At 38.1% G+C, this 21848-nt stretch overlaps 1 protein-coding gene across 4 annotated transcripts in view; it reads right to left on the bottom strand.

Annotated features, from left to right (window-relative positions):
- The window catches only part of LOC127660299 (E3 ubiquitin-protein ligase TRIM9), a 37913-nt gene extending 24702 nt beyond the window's left edge, over nt 1-13211 (bottom strand). For 2 of the 4 annotated variants that reach the window (XM_052150434.1, XM_052150435.1), the window contains exons 1-2: nt 11807-13211; nt 60-107 (exon numbers count right to left, since the gene is read on the bottom strand). In XM_052150434.1, coding sequence (XP_052006394.1) covers nt 60-107; nt 11807-12655 — 897 coding nt within the window. In that variant the 5' untranslated portion in view covers nt 12656-13211. The remainder of the gene's footprint in view (nt 1-59; nt 108-11806) is intronic. The other 2 variants (XM_052150436.1, XM_052150437.1) reach the window with 1 other exon arrangement.
- Between the last annotated feature and the right edge of the window lie 8637 nt (nt 13212-21848).

Genomic DNA, 21848 nt, shown 5'->3' with positions numbered 1-21848 from the left:
TCAGGCACAGTGTGAAATGGCTTGGAGTGGGCAAAATATCCCATTATAAATGTTCTCACATTGCTATGGCAACCATCCACCAAGAGACCTCCACCTTCATTTGTGATCTGTTCTCAAATGAGGAGCAAAAAATTAGAGAACAAATTATGAAACATGGAGCTCCAAATTCATGGCACTCTCTGGACTACATACTAGGGGTGTTACGGTCTCTGTAAAAAAACGAACCGTATGGTTCACTTCCCACGGTTCGGGAAGCATTGGCACCGCGGTCTGTTCACCTCAAGATTAATGACGCATCTGGAGCAGAAGTTTTGGTCAAGAAAACAAAGAGTCAAACAGACACAGTTACTCCGCTAATGCACCTGTATGGCTCTGTAGAGGGATACACTCTGCCTGTGTTCACATGGGTCAACTTGATGACATCACAGTTCTGGACGCATTGTGTGTAGTTGAAAATGGCAAGTGGAGAAAACGAGCTGCTGATAGAGAAGTCCCCTGCGTTTCTCCTTTCTGGGAAAATTTTCTTTTTGCAGTGAATTACAACAGGGATGGTCAACAGACGTTTGCAAAACAGGCACTGTTTGCAGACATTGCTCGACACGAGTGCCATATACTGGTAATATATGTCAGTAATGCACGTAAGGGTTTATTTAAAACGTGCACATAAGTTCTTCCTGTTTCCTAGCACCGCTGTCAATAATGCACTTTGATTAATGGCATTAAGATGCCATTATAGTAATACATTGATACATAATTAATAATTTATGCCGACATCACCCAGGGAGAGAGCTGCAGGTGAGCCAAAACGTACGGTGGCCCAGAGGTGCACAACATAACAAAATTAACAAAGCAAACAAACAAAGACATCAAACTACAACACAAATTAATTCAGCCACAACATAGGTTTATTCGTGTTGTGGTTTAATTTATTTGCGTTGTGGCTTAATTTATTTGAGTTGTGGTTTAATTTATTTGCGTTGTGGCTTAATTTATTTGAGTTGTGGCTTAATTTATTTGAGTTGTGGTTTAATTTATTTGTGTTGTGGCTTAATTTATTTGTGCTGTGGCTTAATTTATTTGCGTTGTGGTTTAATTTATTTGAGTTGTGGCTTAATTTATTTGAGTTGTGGTTTAATTTATTTGCGTTGTGGCTTAATTTATTTGAGTTGTGGCTTAATTTATTTGAGTTGTGGCTTAATTTATTTGCGTTGTGGCTTAATTTATTTGAGTTGTGGCTTAATTTATTTGCGTTGTGGCTTAATTTATTTGAGTTATGGCTTAATTTATTTGTGTTGTGGCTTAATTTATTTGTGCTGTGGCTTAATTTATTTGCGTTGTGGCTTAATTGTTTTGTGTTGTGGCTTAATATATTTGTGTTGTGGCTAAATTGTATTGTTTTATGGATAAATTGTATTGTGTTGTGGCTTTATTTCTTTGTGTTGTGGCTTAATTTAGCTGTGTTGTGGCTTAATTTTGTTGTGTTGTGGCTTAATTTATTTGTTTTGAGGCTTAATTTATTTGTGTTGTGCACTTCTGGGCCACTGTAGAAACGGCACACACTCCCTTCCATTTTTAAGCAGGCATTAAGTGCTTATTCATACAGACATGAAACAATAACTAAAGTGGTTGTGGTGTTCATGTGGGTTTTCCAGGTATTATTAAAATACTTGAGCAGAATTATCACAACATCCCTTCTCGTATGCATTTTAATAGCAAGGTTATTCCTTTTATTGTGATGTACAGCTTCCGAATATTGAATATATGTTGAGATGAATTTGAAGTAAATTTTATGTTGATGCATGTAGCCTATTAGTGCAGGTATTAAGGGAAAATGTTGATTTAGTAATTAGAGAAAATGTTTAGTTTTTTAAGTTAAGGACCCTGACAAAAATTTACCATGGTTTTACTATAGTAATATTGTAGTAATCATGACTGCTGTCACCATGGTTTTCTTTGCAGAAATCATGGTTTTGATACAAATAACCATGGTTTTATAACAGTAATACTGTAGTTTCTATATAGTAACCATGATTTTACTATATATTGTAACAATGACAGTAACCATGTTTATATTGTGGTTACTATGATTTTACTACAAATGTCATGGTTAAACTATGGTTACTGTTAAAACAAAGATTGTTATTTAAGATCAAACCTGTTGGAGTATCTGTTACCAAACAGATTATTCTTTGGATTTGGCAGCAATATTTTTTTACCGAAACTGTGACCCTTAAACCGTGATACAAACCGAACCGTGAGAAATTTGAACCATTACACCCCTACTACATACTGCAGTACAATACAACCCTACAGACTACATCATTACATTATAGAGCAGTGTTTCTCAAACCCTTTCAGGTTGCGGACCACTTAAACAATAAAATAAAAATTGCAGCCCACCCCAACTCTCATTCAACATCTTTTTCATGAATCCTGTCTTGAACCACTGATCCATAATTTGTCTAAACTGCTGAGCTGTTCATATTTCTTTTAAATTTACCCTCATTTAAATTTCATAACATTTTATTTTTCATAAAATATTGACAAAACTGTTATGTTATAGAAGACAAATAGAAACCCTATAAATATTTTAGTGACTACATTTACATTTACATATACATTAGGTGTAAATAGCACCTGCCACACAGCATGGCTATTTACACTCCAATAGTCTTTTGGAAAATTAGAAATTGATGACAAACTCCGGAAACTAGAATTGCTGCAATGGCGTGGGGTGTAACAACGGTGTGAAAATGCTTTTTTTCTGTGCAAAACCGAAAACATCCAGTGAGCGGCAGTTCTGCAGATGGAAACGCCTTGTTAATGAGAGAGGTCAACGGAGAATGGCCAGACTGGTTGGAGCTGACAGAAAGGTTACGGTAACTCAGATTACCACTCTGTACATTTGTAGTGAGCAGAATAGCATCTCAGAATGCACAACTCATCAAACCTTGAGGCAGATGGCCTTAGCAGCAGACGACCACGTTGGGTTCCACTTCTGTCAGCCAAGAACAGAAAGCTGAGGCTTCAGTGGGCCTACCATCTGTGTACCTCAGCAGAAATCAAGATTCATCAGACCAGGCTATGTTTTTCCAGTCTTCAACTGCCCAGTTTTGGTGAGCCTGTGCCCACTTCTATTCTTATTTTTTTAATACCTTTACTCTCCATGCCACTTCTCCGATATTTATAGTCTAATGTTTTGACTATAGGGGTGCCAATAAATTAGCTGTTTGGGAAGTGATATTTACAATTATTGCACATAGTCACTCCATTTTCTAAAAATCAATACAACTTGGAATTCTTCGCGGACCACAGTTTGAGAACTACTTAAAAACTATAGCAATATACTACAGAGAAGCACCATTTAGAGCCCTATATGGCAAGCTTACACACTAAAGCCCTACACATCATTACACATTAGAGCACAACATACAAGCAAGTGTTACACATCAGAACCCTACATGATGTCAGTGTTACACACTTGAACATTACATACTAAAGCTCTACTTATCACTGCGTTACACACTATATTACACAATAAAGCACTACATATTAAAGCTCTAAACATTAGAACACTACATACTAGATAAATACTACATACTATCCCTGATATGCTAATGCACTACAGCAAAGCCCATAAACTCTAAATTTCTATAATCTATAAACTACATTTCTCTGTTCAGAGAAGGATTAATCAGCTTTCACTTTAGTTGTAATAGGATATCAGTCAACGTTTTATTCACCCATTTTTTTTTGGAACCCAGTATTATTAATATTAGAACTTTTTTTAATAAGCTTTAAGAATTTTATTTAACAATTATAATGTATTTCAGTTGTAATTTCTTAACTTTAAATCCCACTGGCTTTTATTTTGGTGGTCGGAACACTCTAGGAAGACCTGTAAGTGTCTGTAAGTAGGCTTGTTTAAAGTAGATTAATTACAAATCTGGTGAAATGCTCCTCCGGTGCCATTCTTGATGTATGTTATAAGCTAACCAAACTATAGAGATGTAGTTTATGTGGAACGCTCACATATTGCATGCCACTATTAGGGATGAAAACAGCACCGTGTCTTGAGCTCAAAATCATGCTATGATTTTGTGTCAACAGAGCAGCGCGCACTCACTGAAATGCATTCTATATATTTTACTTATTCAACGCAGCCTTTTGCAGTTCACAAAGCGTATATCTTCAAGAGACTTTAAAATTTGAAAAAAGATTCAGGAGTCATATTGATTACTTCACTGGTGTTTTTATGGTTCTTTTATGTCATTTTTGGAGCTTGACAGTAACAACCATGACTAACACACAGTATTAGATTAGGATCAGGGTCGTTGGACCGATAACCAATCAGTCTATTAACATATCAGAGCCGATATTACATCGGTGTAAGAATGGTAAGAAGAGCACAGTGACTAATATTATAAGAGAAGCATTCTCAGATAAGCTTGCAAGAAAATGACAAGAAAAGACAAAGAAAAACAATGCTCTTTTTTCAAAAAAAGGCAAAAAACAAACAGTAAGATCCAATTAAGTTAAAAATCTGCAAGAGCATCAACACATTACAAGCCCCTGCTTGCTGTGTAAGTGATTGTGTATGTGACACAGAGGAAAGAGAAAGAAGAGCGAGAAAGAAGCATATGGTAACCTGAGGCTAAAGCAAAACTACAATCTGTTCATTTGAATGACAAGTAAGTGTCTGCAGTGCAGAAAGAGGCCATACACCTCTGATCTGAAGCCAGCTCACCAGTGTTCAGTTTAACAGCTACAGATGGGACTATGGTAGAGGACACTGATCCAAGAACAGCTCTGCTGTGTGTGTGTGTGTGTGTGTGGGGGGGGTTACAAGGACATTTAATTAGGTTACAAACTGGAAAGTACAAGGATATTATGCTATAAATGTGGTTTATGAGGACATTTCTAGTGTCCCCATAATTCAAATCGCTTAAAAAAGTTTTTTGTGAGGGTTAGGGTTAGGGGTAGGAGATAGAATCTATAGTTTGTACAGTATAAAAATCATTATGTCTATAGAGAGTCCTCATAAGTATAGCCACACCAACATGTGTGTGTGTGTGTGTGTGTGTGTGAAAGGGGGAAGACGTATTTTGGTCTTCCGTGATGCTGCTGTCCCAGTTCAAACTTATTTTGCAGCCACACCACCACCACCAAGGAAGACATGTAACAGGATTACATATTGAAAATACAAAATATAAGTAACTGTATTCCACTACAGTTACAATTTAAATAGTTGGTAATCAGAATATATTTACATTCAAAAAGTATTTTGATTACTAAAGAGATTTCTCCATATAAATGATGCGATCCAAAGAGCATTTGAACAGCGGTGAAACACTTAAGAAGTGTAGACAGAGGATGCTTACACAGTGTTATTAGTGAATAGGTGGATATGATGTCAGTGACGAACTTTTCCTTTGGGAGCTGAATACAGAAAATCACCTTACGAACAGAAAAAGATGTTGTGCTCAATCTGTGGGGGTTTGAAGTACGTTTAAAAGAGTAGAAATAGTAAACCTTGTGTACATTTTCATGTAAATGTAACATATGTTCTGGACTTTTTATGGATTCTTATTTTGAAATCATGGTTTATTTCTTGTTCTTGTCTCTGTTTCTTGTTCCCCTCTGAGTGTTCCCCAGGTGTTTCTTATTATCCTTGTTAGTCCCGGTGTATATATTGCCCTCATGTGTGCACAGTCAGTTCTTATCCATTCATGGTTTGTTCTGTTCTCATGTTTCTGTCAGTTTCTTTAGTTTTTCAGCCAAAATATTAGCATAGCAATGCCTTGAGCAAGATAAGAAATGATTAAAGAAATAAATTACTATTTAATAATGAAAAGTTATAATTAATAATGACGAATAATATATTTCTATAATAATTTCTGAGTGTGGAGTGTTGGTGGCCTAGTAGGCTAAAGCACATAACTGTTAAACAGAAGGTCGCTGGTTTGATCCCCACGGCCACCACCATTGTGTCCTTGAGCAAGGCACTTAACTCCAGGTTGCTCCGGGGGGATTGTCCCTGTGACAAGTGCACTGTAAGTCACTTTGGATATAAGCATTTGCCAAATGCATAAATGTAAATTTAAATGTTTAGTTGGCTGACCCTTTCACAAATTGGACAAAACTAATTTACACAGCAGACACATGAAATCTGATTGTGAGTCAATAAACATGATGTATTGAAATTGCATATATGCAGTATATTGTTACATGTTTGATGTTTGCATGCCTAATTTGTACTATGTACAAGTATTTACTTAGATGTAGTTGTACATGTATGTAGTGCTAAAATTATACTTTCTCTTTAAGACCTGTGGCAGGGATTTTGACAGTAGTGTTTGTTTGGTCAAATGGCTTCTAAGTGTGAATAGAATTAAATGTTTATTTTTTTGTTTTTGATAAATAACTGACATAGAGAACAGAATGGATGTTAAAAGAGACATTATTAAACAACAAATGGTTTGCTTGGATCTAGTCTTTGGAATCACATTACACAGAAAGAGTACTATACCTATATCTAAAACATTACCAGCCATTGGATAATCATACACATTTTTGTAGCATATTACACACATATGATTGTAGAGGATTGCAGATAGAAAGAAAGAGTAATCTTTGCATTTTAAGAATCGTCATTGGGATCGTATAAATGAAGATTAAGTATAAAATGTATATATTTGGTCCTAGATCTAAATGCATGAGAGAGGTCCGGTATGTATCTGAGATAAACAGTGAATCCTGCTGGATCAGTTTGTCTCTCATGCCTCGTAGAAGCGTCTCAGACTGCACTGAAAATATCCGACATATGGACGTAGTATACATTATCGTGAGAAAAATTACTGTGATATATAGATATTTGATTGTATCGCCACATCTCTACTATTAAAGAGGACTTAAGTGTGAATACCCTTATTAGAACAGTATTTCCAGTTGGCAGTAGAGCATGGGCAAATCATGGTTTAATTTTGGTTGAAAGGAAACATACATTTTTATGTATTTTTTTTTATGTTTATCATATCGCAGTTCAAATCGCAATTGCACAATTTTTTTTTTTAAATAATCCCAATTAGACATTTTTTGTCCAAATTTTTCTCCTCTGAACTAAACAATGTAACAGTTTAATGGTACTATAGCAATGTAAACTCATAATAGATAATTTTGTAAAAATCCAAATAACTTTACAGATATTTATTGTAAATGGTTTAAACAATGTTTTCCATGCTTGTTCAATGAACCATAAACAATAAATGAACATGCGTTAAGACACTAAAAGCTTACAGACGGTAGGCAATTAAGGTCACAGTTATAAAAACTTAGGACACTAAGAGATCTTTCTCTGAAAAACACAAAAAGAAAGATGCCCAGTGTTCCTGCTCATCTGCGTGAACGTGCCTTAGGCATGCTGCATGGAGGCATGAGGATAGCGGATGTGGCCAGGGTAATAAATTGCAATATCCGTACTGTGAGACGCCTAAGACAGTACTACAGGGAGACAGGAAGGACAGCTGATCATCCTCGCAATGGCAGACCACATGTAAATACACCTGCACAGGATTGGTACATCTGAATATCATACCTGTGGGACAGGTACAGGATGGCAACAACAACTGCCTGAGTTACACCAGGAATGCACAATCCCTCCATCAGTGCTCAGACTGTCCGCAATAGGCTGAGAAAGGCTGGACTGAGGGCTTGCAGGCCTGTTTTTAGGCATTTTCTTACCAAACATCACAGGCAACAACGTCACCTATGGGCACAAACCCACCTTCGCTGGACCAGACAGCACTGGCACAAAGTGCTCTTCACTGACGAGTTGCGGTTTTGTTTCACCAGAGGTGATGGTCGGACTCGTGTTTATTGTTGTAGGAATGAGCGTTACACCGAGTTCTGTACTCTGGAGCGGGATCAATTTGGAGGTGGGGGGTCCGTCATGGTCTGGGTCGGTGTGTCACAAGATCAGCGGACTGAGCTTGTTGTCATTGCAAGCAATCTCAACGCTGTGTGTTACAAGGAAGACATCCTCCTCCCTCGTGGTAACCTGACATGATCCTCCAGCATGACTATGCCACCAGTCATACTGCTCGTTCTGTGCGGGATTTCCTGCGAGATAGGAATGTCAGTGTTCTGCCATGGCCAGCGAAGAACCCGGATCTCAATCTCATTGAGCACTGAGTTTATTAATATATAGTACTGACACTGTGTGTAGAATTCTCAATTAATCTGTGTGTGATGTGCAAGAAATGTGCTTTATTATTCATCATCCTAGCCTGTTGATACTTATTCTTAGTTTCTGACAGAATCTACAAAACTCTCTTGCATACAATCCATTTCTGAGGCTTTATTCCTTATTAAATTCACTCACAGTTTATTAACTCGTACACACACTAGGGGGGAGGAGGAAGAAAGAGAGAGGGGTTTCTTTCCTTATACTTTGGGTCTCCTTAGGATACAATATTTTAAATGCAAAGACACTCTAAATCAGCCCTGTGCCTCGTGTTTCCAAAACAGCAAGTCTGCAGTTTTACACAGTTCCCTAAGAAACTCAGACACACATAGTATTCGATTTTACCAGTGCAAACTCAACAAGCAACCTAGAATGTTAAGTTTAGAGATTGTAAGTGGCTTTGGATAAAAGCATGTGCTAAATGAATAAATGTAAATGTAAGCTACATGTTTAATGGCCAGAGAACAACCCCACTTCTCAAAATCATCAGAGCCAAAAGGCCTCCATCCTATAAAACTCCCGCACTGCAGTTTGGCCCAGTTGCAAGAACTTAAAGGGATAGTTCACCCAAAAATGAAAACTATCTCATAATTTACCTACCCTTATGCCATCCAAGATGTGAATGACTTTCTGTCTTTTGCTGAACACAAATGCAGATTTTTAGAAAAATATTTCATCTCTGTACAATGCAAATGAATTGTACCAAAATGTTGAAGCAACAAAATGCACATAAACACAGCATTAAAGTAATCCATACGACTCCAGTGCTTAAATCTATATATTTAGAAGCTATATATGATTGTTCTGGGTGAGAAACAGATGAACATTTAAGTCAATTAACATAATTTCACCTCCCTGCCCCAGTAGGTGGACAAAGAATACAAATCACTGAAAACAAAAGAACGATGTAAAAGTGAAAGTGGAGATTGATGGTAAAATTGGAGTTAATATTGATCTGTTTCTCACCCACACCTATCATATAGTTTAGGGAAATAGGAATTGAACCGCTGGAGTCTTATGGATTACTTTTATGCTGCCTTTACGTGATTAATTGCATTGTATGGGTTTGCAGAGCTGATTTATTCTCTTAAAAATCTTTGTTTGTGTTCTGCAGAAGAAAGAAAGTATAACACATGAGAACATTTAAATTTTCGGGTGAACTATCCCTTTAAGAAAACCTAAAGTTAAATTGTAACTTCAATTCTTATAATCGATCAGCAACAACATTAAAACCACCTGCCTAATATTGTATAGGTCAACCTCGTGCCACCAAAACAGCGCCAACCCTTCACAACAATTGTTCAGAACGGTTATTTGAGTTACTGTAGACTTTGTCAGTTCCAACCAGTCTGGCCATTCTCTGTTGCCCTCTCTCATCAACAAGGCATTTCCATCAGAAGAACTGCCTCTCACTGGATGTTTTTTGTTTTTGGCACCATTCTGAGTAAATTCTAGAGACTGTTGTGCGTGAAAATCCCAGAAGATCAGCAGTTACAGAAATACTCAAACCAGCCCGTCTGGCACCACCAAACATCCATGCGATTATCTAATCAGCCAATCGTGTGTCAGCAGTGCAGTGCATAAAATCATGCAGATACAGGTCAGGAGCTCCAGTTAATGTTCACATCAACCATCAAAATGGGGAAAAAATGTATCTCAGTGATTTGGACTGTGGCATGTTTGTTGGTGCCAGATGGGCTGGTTTGAGTATTTCTGTAACTGATGATCTCCTGGGATTTAATTTTAATTGTTTTTTATTTTTGTTCTTTTTATCCCCAATTTGGAAAGCCCAATTCCCACTGCTTAGTAGGTCCTCATGGTGGTACTTACCTCAATCCGGGTGGCGGAGGACAATTCACCATTGCCTCTGTTTCTGAGACAGTCAATCTGCGCATCTTATCTCACGGCTCATCGTGCATGGCACTGCAGAGATTCCCAGCATGTGGAGACTCCTGCTACTCTACACGATTCACGCACAACTTATTGTGAGAACCACTAATCGTGACCACAAGGAAGTTACCCCATGTGACTCTACCCTCCCAAGCAACCGGGCCAATTTGGTTGCTTAGGAGACCTGGCTGGAGTCACTCAGCATACACTGGATTCGATCTCATGACTCTAGGGGCGGTAGTCAGCGTCAATACTCACTGAGCTACCCAGGCCCTCTCTTCTGGGATTTTCAAGCACAACAGTCTTTAGAATTGTTTCCGAATGGTGCCAAAAACAAAAAAAAACATCCAGCAATTGCAGTTGAAGAGTTTCCTGTAACCGGCAACTGATTTTAAAGGAATATTCCAGGTGCAATGCAAGTTTAGCATAATCAACAGTATTTGTGGCATAATGTTGATTACCACAGGAGGAAAAATACTCATCTTATTTGTTTATTAAGTAAAAATGTTTACAGTGAGGCTCTAACAATGGAAATGAATGGGCCAGTCCATAAACATAAACTGTGGGGCGGCTGTGGCTCAGGTGGTAGAGCGGGTCGGCTGTCAATCGCAGGGTTGGCGGTTTGATTCCTGGCCCACGTGACTCCACATGCCGAAGTGTCCCTGGGCAAGACATTGAACCCCAAGTTGTATGAGTGTGAGTGTGAATGTGTGTGTGATTGGGTGAATGGGACACAGTGTAAAGCCACTTACAATGGAAGTGAATGGGGCCAATCAGTAAACATTAAAATACTCACCGTTTCAAAAGTAAAGATAAAATCACTTACAAACCTTTTCTGTGTAAAGTTATAACCAATATTACAACTTCCTTGCCATGATGATGCAATCTCAACAAACCCTAAAACGACTCTAAATATGATGATTCGAATAACTTTACAGCTCAAATAATACATAAGTTTAAACAGAAGAATTATTTTAAGTGCTTATATTCAATTATAAAATTCACATTTCTGCCTTTAAACCCTCAAAAAATTGGCCCCATTCGCTTCCATTGTAAGTGCCTCACTGTTAACCAGAATTTTTACATTTTTAAAAGAAAAAGAAAAAGTCTAAATAACTTTTTAGGTAATTATGGCACAAATGCTTTCGAATGAGCGTACTGAACCCAGAATATCAAATCAAATCACTTTATTCATTTGAAACAAAATCATATCAGCAAGTTTAATGCTTACATCTTGTGTCTATACTTTTGAGTATCTATTTGAACATTTATCTAGCTATCACTTCCATTTTAAGTTCCTTAGATACTGTCAATTAGGCCCTGTTTCAGATCAAAGTCTCTGAGGGTGCTTCTGAATTTAGTGGGGGTGTGCTAGTAGTTAAAGTGAAGATGCAATAAAGCAATGAAGCATCCTTTTAGAACCCCTTTTGTCTTTTATCCTTGAGGTACTTGTGGCTGTTTCTAAGCTAGAGAGCTTGTACGCAAGTGTATTTCATTTGGCCAGAAACATGGCCGGTTGTGTTGTGCGCTGTGTTTTAATGAGTCCGGTGTCGCTTATCACTGACAAGACAACACATACCGCACTGCACATCATAAAACATCTAGGGGACTAAAACTAGGGTTTTATTCCTGAAAAGACAAAAAAATAAAAAATTGTTGAAGCTATTTCCTCACCTTGTGGAGTTTCCACATCGCCCCCAGCGCTTTGACTTCATGAGTGGAGTGTTTGCCGTCCTCCAGACACTGGTAGCACACAGGGGTCTTACACTGCACGCAGTACATACTCAGGTTCTCCAGCTCGTGCTCGGTGCAGGTGGAGATCTTTCGTGGACTCGCGCGGCGGCTGATCCTGCCCTGAGCCGGCGGCACTAGTCGGTGTTTGGCCAGCGGACCCCGAGGCGGATGGCAACGGAGGCGGCACGGGTCGCAGTAGAACACGTCGCACTGCTCGCACATCACCGTCGCCTCGCGGGGGTTCTTCTCGCACAGTTGACACTTGAGCGCGGCCGCTTTGCTCTGCTGGTACCGGTCCACCACCCCCTCCAGCACGCGGTTCTTGGGGAAGCCCCGGAGCCCCCTGTCGTCGAGCGTCAGGCTGCGGTGGCACTGCGGACAGGTGAGACAGGAATTGCGAGGGACCGGCGGCAAGACGCCGGTGTAGGGCAGCAGGAGGTGGTGCGCTTGGGACGTAGGAGGAATGGTTGGGGGGAAAACTCGCACACCGTTGGGAGATTTCTGGCATGGGGTGGTCGGCGCGCTCACGAACCCGCCGTAAGACCCGTAGCCGCTGTCCGCCTCGCTGTACAGGCTCATCTTATCCATGTCTAAGTAATCATAATCTGACACGCCAGAGCCGGACGCGCGGCAGCTCTGCGGGGATTCAGCGTCGGGTGTTTGCACCAGGATGTTGCGGGCGCAGGCCAGGCAGATATTATGCGAGCAGGGCAGGATGATGGGCTCACGAAAAAACGAGCCGCATACCGGGCATTTTAACTCCTCTTCCATTTCATCCATCTTATCCATCTTGTCCTTCGAGCTGGATCCTTGTGAACGATTGCAGAATATTCCCACCGTTACAGAAGGCAGCTCCGTACGGATGCGTCTCCTTCCCGTTTTCCGTCCAATGCACCGGAGGATGGAGGAGGGGGCGGTATAAATTTGGTGGGCGTATGCTGACTCCAGCACTGGCGCACGAACATCTACTGCACAAAAGCCCTGTCAATTCATGTGATGAGCTCCAGGAATCCAATCAGACTGATGATCCACGACTGTCACCAAACGATGGCAGAGCTGCTTGCTTAATTTGAGACACAGCCAATGTTTGTGTCAGTGCACCTGCTGTAACAGAGCACCTGATTCCTACATGTATAACCTCTAAAGGTGATGTGTGCATGTGCAGTACAGCTCAGTCATCAGCCAAGAGTGTTTGACAGTTGAAAATGTGGGAGCACAATCTGAAGTGTTCTCTCCTTATTGTTGTGTGATGATAACAGCCTTCAGCAGTATTTCCATAGTAACCAGAGAGAGCGAGAAAGAGTGAGTGGAGAAATAACACAAAAGAGGGAATCTGTCCAACACTAACCTTGGTGCGTGATTCATTTTTGATATAAAAATGGTTTAAAAGCAAATAACAGGGTTCTGATCTGTTTTGGCTTAAATGTAAAGATTTTGCAGATGTAAAGAATGATGATGTTAAATGAAAATTCTGGGTTCAATACAAGTTAAGCTCAACCGACAGCAAATTAATTTCGACTTGTCATTACTTTTCTTAAAATAAAAAAAGCACAAATCAGGGTTCCAGTGAGGCACTTACAATGTAAGTGAAATGGGCTAAACTGTAAATGTTAAAATACTCACTATTTGAAAATTATAGCCACAAGATGTAAACAACGTGTGTGCTATCATGATTTCAGTTTGATAAAATCGCTTACCAACCTTTTCTGTGTACAATTATAAGCCTATCCAATTTTACAACTTTACAGCTCAAATAATACACAAAATTTAACAGAAAAATGAATGTGTGTTTTTATCAAATTATAAGCTTTACATTTCTGCCTTTAAACCCTCCAAAAATCGGCCCATTCACTTCCATTGTAAGTGCCTCAATCTTTTCTTTTCAATAAAAAAATAAAATAATTTTTTGGTAAAAATCATTGATTGCCCCTAACTTGTACTCAATCCAGAATATTCCTTAAATTGCTTGAGAATGTTTATGCTTTCACTCACAGAAAGAACACATTTGTGTGTGGTTTTGATTAAAATGACATTCATTAAATAAGCCTGATAACTAGAGGTAGACCGGTATATCTGTTTTACCGATTAATCGGTGCCGATGCTCTTTGGAGCTATCAGTTATCTGCAAAAATCTATGCTGATAGGTGCTGACAGTTTTTTCATAATTTTGTATTTTCAAAATAAGAGTCCCCGTTGTGCTTGTTTATACATAAAAGGCCTACATTTTGCACCAAATCTTGGTATTTTGGTATTTTTCTGTGCCTGCCAGAGTGAGCAAAAAAATAAAAAAATGTTTACATTCTATAAATCGATTGGCCAATTAATCAAACTAAATCCACTATCGGTGGACCTCTACTGGTAACCAGTGGTGCTCTTCAGGTGAATGGCACAATTTACTCTCTAGCTGCTATCGACTTAAACTGACTGAACAAACCATTGACCCCAATTTTGTATTGTGTCATATGTTTTAAACATGTGTGAGCATTTAAAACGTGAGTTCTAGAGAGTGTGTGTGGGTGTATTCTGATTGTTGCAGAGTTGAGTGTGTATGTGTGTTGGCAGGGCTGTGCATTGAGAGTCATGTGAATTTTGTCCATGTGCCTCTCTCATGAGAGAGACTTGGTGGGTTGGGGGGTGAGATGTGTGTGTTAATTGCTTAATCATTTTTTATTATTATGACAGTAATTGGGCCACAGAGCAGGTTCTAATCTGGTGCCAGGAGTTATTGAGTCTCAGAGAACAGAGTCAGCTCTATTTGCATGATAATGTTCAAAGAGATTCTCAGATCTTGGCCTTCTTAAAATGAATACAAATTGATCAAAATGAATGGGAGCACTAATTTTTCTGGCAGTCTATCTTCAAGACTATCGGAAGATGTAAAATGAAACAGACTAAAGACACCAAACAGAATAATTTTTGTGTGTTACAAAGCCCCATCAAAGTGAAGCATAATTTGTGAAAAGTGTCTCCATGAACAAGTAATTTATTTTATTTAATAAATACAAACTTGTTCTCATTTTTTTTAATTATTATTATTATTATCAGTATCAAATTATTAACATTATTAAATAAAATAATTAACAAAAGGTCTACAATATCAATAAAGGTTTCAAAACCATTATTGGTTTAAACTAATAATGGTTTTGAAAGACCTTTTGGTTAATTATTGGTGCTTAAAAGGGAAGTATCACTATAATTATTTCTGAAACTTAAGGTTAGGGATTAAGCTAGTATTGAACTGTGGCGCATAACTTGTCTTGCATTTTTGAGACCCACTATTTTCCCCTCATTTTCATCCCATAGATCCAATATTATGCCAGTGATTTATATTGAAGGAGGGACCAAAGTCATATCTAGGGAAAAGGATATCATAGATAAAGGCTTTTTTGCCATCAGCCAATATAATTAATAAGCCTAATAACCACATGGAACACCTTAGCAACCACATACTGTAGCAGCATGCTAAAAAAAACAATTAGAACATCTTTGCAACCACCTACCAAAGACCCTAACAACCACTCAGAACATCTTAGCAACCACCCAGAACACCCTAGTCTCAACCTCAGATGGCATGCCCATGGACCGCCCATTGTCCACGCACTAACTGTAACTGGAAAATACTTTCTCAAGTTTGTAAATCGTAATCTGATTGGTTAATTTGATGGAACTTTTGTGAGTTTTATTAGTCCACCTAGAAATAGAGTCCTGTTCACAAGGTCCTGGGTTAATACAACAAGTGATTTTGATATTGATAAATAAATAATTATCACTGGATATGCCAAAGTTTGCCAGGTTAGTGACATTACATCTTTTAAAGATATTAAGAGTTTCATTTGAGGTACATATAGCAATAAAAGTGGATATCCATAAGCATAACTCATAAAGAAACGCATAAAGAAATGGTCTGAGTTCAGTACAAGTTAAGCTCAATCGAAAGCATTTGTGGCATAATGTTGATTACCACGAAAATTAATTTAGACTTGTTCCTCCTATTTTTTTTTTTTAAAAAGCAAAGATTTAGGTTCCAGTGAGACAATTACAATGCAAGTGAATGGGGACCAATTTATTTTACTTTAAAATGCTTGCTTTTTCAAAAGTATTACCACAAGACATAAAGGATATGTGTGTAAACATGATTTTAGTGTGATAAAATAACTTAAATATCGTAAAGTTATAGCCAACTTTGTTACCATAATGATGTCATGAAAACAAACCCTAAAATTACTGTAACAATTTAAATTTAAACAACTTTACCACTCAAATAATACACAAATTTTAACAGAAGATTTAATCCAAGTGCTTTTATAACATTATAAGCTTCACATTTCGTTTAAACCCTCCAAAAATTGGCCACGTTCCCTTTCATTGTACCCATTCACTTCCATTTTAAGAGCCTCACTGTAACCTATATATTTGCCTTTTTTTTAAAGAAAAGGAGGAAAGGGGGCCTGGGTAGCTCATTGAGTATTGACGCTGACTACCACCCCTGAAGTCGCAAGTTCGAATCCAGGGCATGCTGAGTGACTCCAAACAGGCTTTCTAAGCAAACAAATTGGCTTGCTTGCTAGGGAGGGTAGAGTCATATGGGGAAACCTGCTTTGGTCGCTATAATGTGGTTATCGCTCTCGTTGGGGTGCATGGTGAGTTGTGCATGGATGCCATGGAGAATAGCATGGGCCTCCACACGCGCTACATCTCTGCAGTAACACGCTCAACAAGCCACATGATAAGATGTGCGGATTGACGTTCTCAGACGCGGAGGCAACTGAGATTCGTCCTCCACGACGATTGAGGCGAGTCACTACGCCACCATGAGGACTTAGAGCGCATTGGGTATTGGGCATTCCAAATTGTGGAGAAAAGAGGAGAGAGAAAAAAAAAAGGAGGAATGAGTCAAAATATATTTTTGTGATAATCAACATTATGCCACAAATGCTGTCAATTTAGCTTAACTTGTATTGAACCTGGAATATTCCTTTAACTTCTGCTTTGTGTACTTTGCTGTACATTTTCCACTATTTTTCCATGTGTTTTCTTGGCAATTGCTCACAGAGACTGCCACACCATTATTCAAAATGTTTCTCCCTGCACAGCTTTCTTTTAATATAGTATAATACATCTCAGATAACCCCGCCCCCAAACAGCACATAATGACAAAATCAGCAGTGATTGATCGGTTTATGTCACTCAGATGATTCCTTCAGTCTAAGTGGGTAGTTCTTGGCCAGTTTATGCTGCAATAGAGTTCAGATCTTTTAACTTTTTTAGTCAAAGGTCTGACTATTTGAGACTGAAACAAAACACCCTGGTGACTGAATAACAATGTACTGAAAAACACTTTACTTAAGTAACCACAAAGCAATGCCCTAGCAACCACCCACAACACAGTAGCATTATGGAACATGTTTCACCTGACACAATAGTCACATTTCCACCATCTGGGCTGAAGGGTTTTGAGCACAGTTAGTGATGGTTCCAGTAACATTTCTACTTGAGCCCAGTTATATGGTACGTTACAAACTGTTCCCAGCGTGGAATTCTCAGAACAGTTAACTGACCATATTCAGGATAGGGAAATGTGCCGGCTGATTCTAGCGGATTAGTGACATGGCGGCTTACAATTGGTCACTAGCACTGTTAGTCCATTCTAATGCTGTGTTTGGAGCACCACAGTAGAAAAAGAAACAGTAACCATGCAAATGAGCTCAAATCGGTACAGAACGGTTCCACAATGGTGGAAAAGTTCCTATGTAGCGCAACAGAGTCCGCCCACTTTTTCAGCTGTCTGGGTTCTTGAAGTTTTTCCCCATTCATTTCTTCCATAGACTTTTTATAAAATCCTTCATAAAAGAGTTGAAAGCCACAAACCAAACCAACCAGCTCCAATGAGAATTACAACATCACAAACTTTGTTTTGAGGCAAAAAAGTATTTGAAAATTAGACATAAAGACAAAGGTACAAGGCTGTGTACTTACTGTCTTTCATGAGGGAATAAACTACAATCTCATGAAGCATTGTAAATTATGTTATTGAATAAAAAACGATGGGAATATATAGAACTATTGAATTCTGGTTGTTGATTCTAAGTATAGAAACAATACATTTTACTTTTATTGTAAAATATTCTGATATGTTCAAATATATTTAGGGATTTAAGGGACTGACTCGATTACGTCATTCACAGAGGGATTTATTGGTTCTCTGATTGTGGGATCTTTCTCTGCTGTACCATGGGTAGTGTAGTTGTTACCCATGAATTCCACCATCAAACACTATTTTTGAACAATGAAGTTGAAATAACGCAGACGAATGGCTTCAACGGAAGCAGATACCATCAAAGAACAACCTTGTAACTCACGGTAGGTCTGTCTTTAAAGGTTTTTAAGTTATCCTTGAAAATGGGATAAATTAATGGGTTTTTACTTCTGGAACCAGACTGTTGTGCTCTATAGTAATTATTTTATTTCAACTCACAAGTCACACATTTTGTGCATTATTTAAAAGTGATAAAATGGCTACATATTCCAAAAGCTTCAGAACAAACAGTAGAAACAGAGACTACACTAAAAATCTAATGAAAAAAAAAGAACTCTGAATGAATGATGAACTCTGAGCAAACTGTGCCTTTACTACTGATCCCCACATAGCTGCAGGAACAGTCATAGTACTGTCAGCTGTACGGTAAACTTCAGCAGCTCTTAAACTGCTTTGGCTGTCCATCTGATGCTGCTAGTGGTAGAGGAAGTGATGATGGATCTTTTGAAAGATTATAGAGACTTAAAACCTCTAGGGAGAGGGAGTTGCAGCTCCAACAATTGGACTATAAATTGGCTTGGACTGTGTCCCTAGATTACACACACTTTTGTTGGCATCCTTAGAAATCACATCAAATCACTTTATTGTCACACTACCATGTACACAAGTGCAACAGTAGGTGAAATTCTTGAGCAACATAGCAGTCATGACAGTGACGAGACATATACCAATTACAATAAACAACATACTTACGCAACACAATTTACATATCAAATGTACACATACTTACACAACACAATAATTATATACAATGTACAGTAAACAATACACACAATATAGAATACACAATATACAATCTTTAGACTCTAAAGATTTTCGGTCAGAGGAGGAATCAATCAGGCAGACGCAGACAGACTGTGTTTGTTTGTGGATTTACGTTGAGTTCATTTTTCTTCTGTCTATGTGCACAAGCTGTTCATTATCCACAATTTTATAAATGCTGATGCAATCTACTGCAGAAAAAACACATTATGATCTAGTGTTTTTGTGAGTATGCATGTCCATTTGCATATGTGTGTGGCAATATTTTGAATCGTCATTTTTTCACTGAATAGAATTTATATTTGGCAGGTCTGAAATTGAACATGCTCTTTCTGTGATGCTGAGAGTAGGCTGCACCTTGCATAACAGGTAAAAGTATGTTTCAAAGAGAGGATGAGAGGGAGAGAAAGCGAAATGGGAATAGAGGGAAAATGAATATCTCTATCCACCTACTCCTATTCAAGCTGTCTCCGGCATTTTCTCTCCTCCCACATACATCCTGTGATGTTTGTATGTGTGTGCACGGACGTCAGCGAGAACTGAAAGTGCGTAATGCTCCGAAAAGGGTTATAACCGGATGGAATGCTGAGGTTGAAAATAGGAGAGATATTTTGATTAATTACATAAGAATGGCTATTCTACAGGTATGAGTATCCTGATCTCTGCCCTCTCGAAATCAGTACACAAACCTGCTCACATGCCACTACAGATACAGAACATATAGACTAAACTCTCATTTACAGCTATAAGCTGGTCAAAATGTATCTACATTAAAAATACACGTGAAGAAGGTAAATCCAGCAACATGGGAGAATTTCATTTAACCCAATCAATTGTGTTTTTGCATCCATGGGTATTATTTTTTATGACTTGGCTTCTATTGTTTTTTCTTTTAATTGATGGAATTGGAATTGGTGTGTTCTCATTGGTGTATGATATATTTTCTTGTTTATTCATTGATTGGATTATGCAATTGTTTGCTTTTTAAAGTGTTACTTAATTTGTTTCAGGTGCAAAATAATAAGATAAACCAAACTACAGTTGACAGTATTGTATAGTTAAATGTGCTATATATCAATGCTCTGGATCAGTTACTTTAATGCTATTTCATTTAAAACCGAATGAGTTGATCTGTGAAGTCAAAGTTAGTTATTTTCAGTGATGAAAATCTTGATTAGCCACGTGTTATACCACACAGTTCAAGACCTGAACAAAACACTTGCTTTGTTATCTAATCAAACATTTGCTTAAACTGACCCTGACACAATCCTAACCCCTTCCTAATTCCCCTAACCCTTCTGTACACAATCATAGCTTATTCTTTTACAAAGCAATTTACATAATTACTGATAAATCAAATTTACAAAAACATACTATTTACATTATAACATACTGTTTTCACTGTCACAGAGCAATTATCACATCACTGCATTCATTAGCACTCATTTAGTGACAGCATAGATTGAGCAATAACAACATCCTCTGAGGGTGTGTGTCTGTTTCCTTTGTATGTGTGCACTTGTGTGATTTTGAGTTTCTCTTTTAGAAAATTCTAAAGCATTTCTAATTCATGATTGTTTTGTAAATCTACACACACATAGAACATCTATATACAACAGCCACATATGAGCTGGAGTCTGTATGTTTGGGTGGTGCAGTAGTCATAGGGCTAGTGGTATTGTAGAGGATAAAAGGGATATTTTACAGAAAAATTTAAACTCTCTCATCATTTTCTCACCCTCATGCCATTGCAGATGGGTATTACTTTTTTTCTTCTGCAGAACACAAACAAAGATTTCTAGCAGGATATCTCAGCCCTTTAGGCCCATGCAATGCAAGTGAATAGTGACCAAAACTTTGAAGTTTCAAAAAACACATAAAGGCAGCATAAAATAATTCCAGTGGTTTAATCAATGTCTTCTGGAGCAATCCAATCGGTTTATGTTGAGAACGGATCAAAATGTAACTTCTTTTCACTGTACATCTTGCTAGAGCAGTCTCTAGGCACAATCATGATTTCAAGCTCGATTACACTTCCTAGTGCTTGATGCATGTGCAATAGTAGGTGTAATCAGGCTTGAAATCACAATCGCCAAGAAGACTGCTGATGTCATGATTTATAGTGAAAAAATGTTTCTAAAATATTTTTGGTCTGTTCTCAAAAAAAGCCAATTGGATTGCTTCAGAAGACATGGATTAAACCACTGGGGTCTTATGGATTACTTTTATGCTGCCTTGAGGTGCTTTTTTGAGCTTCAAAATTTTGGTCAACTTTTACTTGCATTTTAAGGGTCTACAGAGCAGAGATATTCTTCCAGAAATCTTTATTTGTGTGCTGCAGGAGAAAGAAAGTCATAAACATATGCGATGGCATGAAGGTGAGTAAATGATGAGAGAATATGAATTTTTGGGTGAGCTATTCTTTTAAAATCTAGACTGGTGAACTAAAGTACTACCATTAGCAATTTGTTAGTCATGAACTTACCCGTAAATTGCTTTTTATAAAAAGTGCCTGCTCAACAGTATGATTTATGTCTTCATTCATGGCCCTTTCTCTGTCTTTCAAAGATTTGTATTTGTATTATTTTACTTTTGTGACATTAGAAACAACTAAGGGAATATTATATTCAGGGCTTGAGTTCAGGGGGGGATGCAAGGGGATGGCATACCCCTTGTTGCAAGAAATACCAAAAAGCATCCCCCTCGTAAAACCACCATCCCCCCTTCCCATCCCTTTAGATTAATTGTGCCATGTATTACTTAAAACTAATCATGCAAGTAAAATGTTTAATTTTCTACGTTGGATAAATAACAGACTTTAAATCAGAATAAGATTTTGACATGTTTAAGGTTGCCAGATTTCTACAGGAGAAATCCCTTAATCAAATCTTGACTCTTGTACAT

This window comes from Xyrauchen texanus, chromosome 20 (genome assembly GCF_025860055.1).
Source record: "Xyrauchen texanus isolate HMW12.3.18 chromosome 20, RBS_HiC_50CHRs, whole genome shotgun sequence".
NCBI classification, from domain to species: domain Eukaryota; kingdom Metazoa; phylum Chordata; class Actinopteri; order Cypriniformes; family Catostomidae; genus Xyrauchen; species Xyrauchen texanus.
The sequence above is the reverse complement of the archived record's forward strand: the minus strand, read 5'-3'. Positions and strand labels throughout refer to the sequence as shown.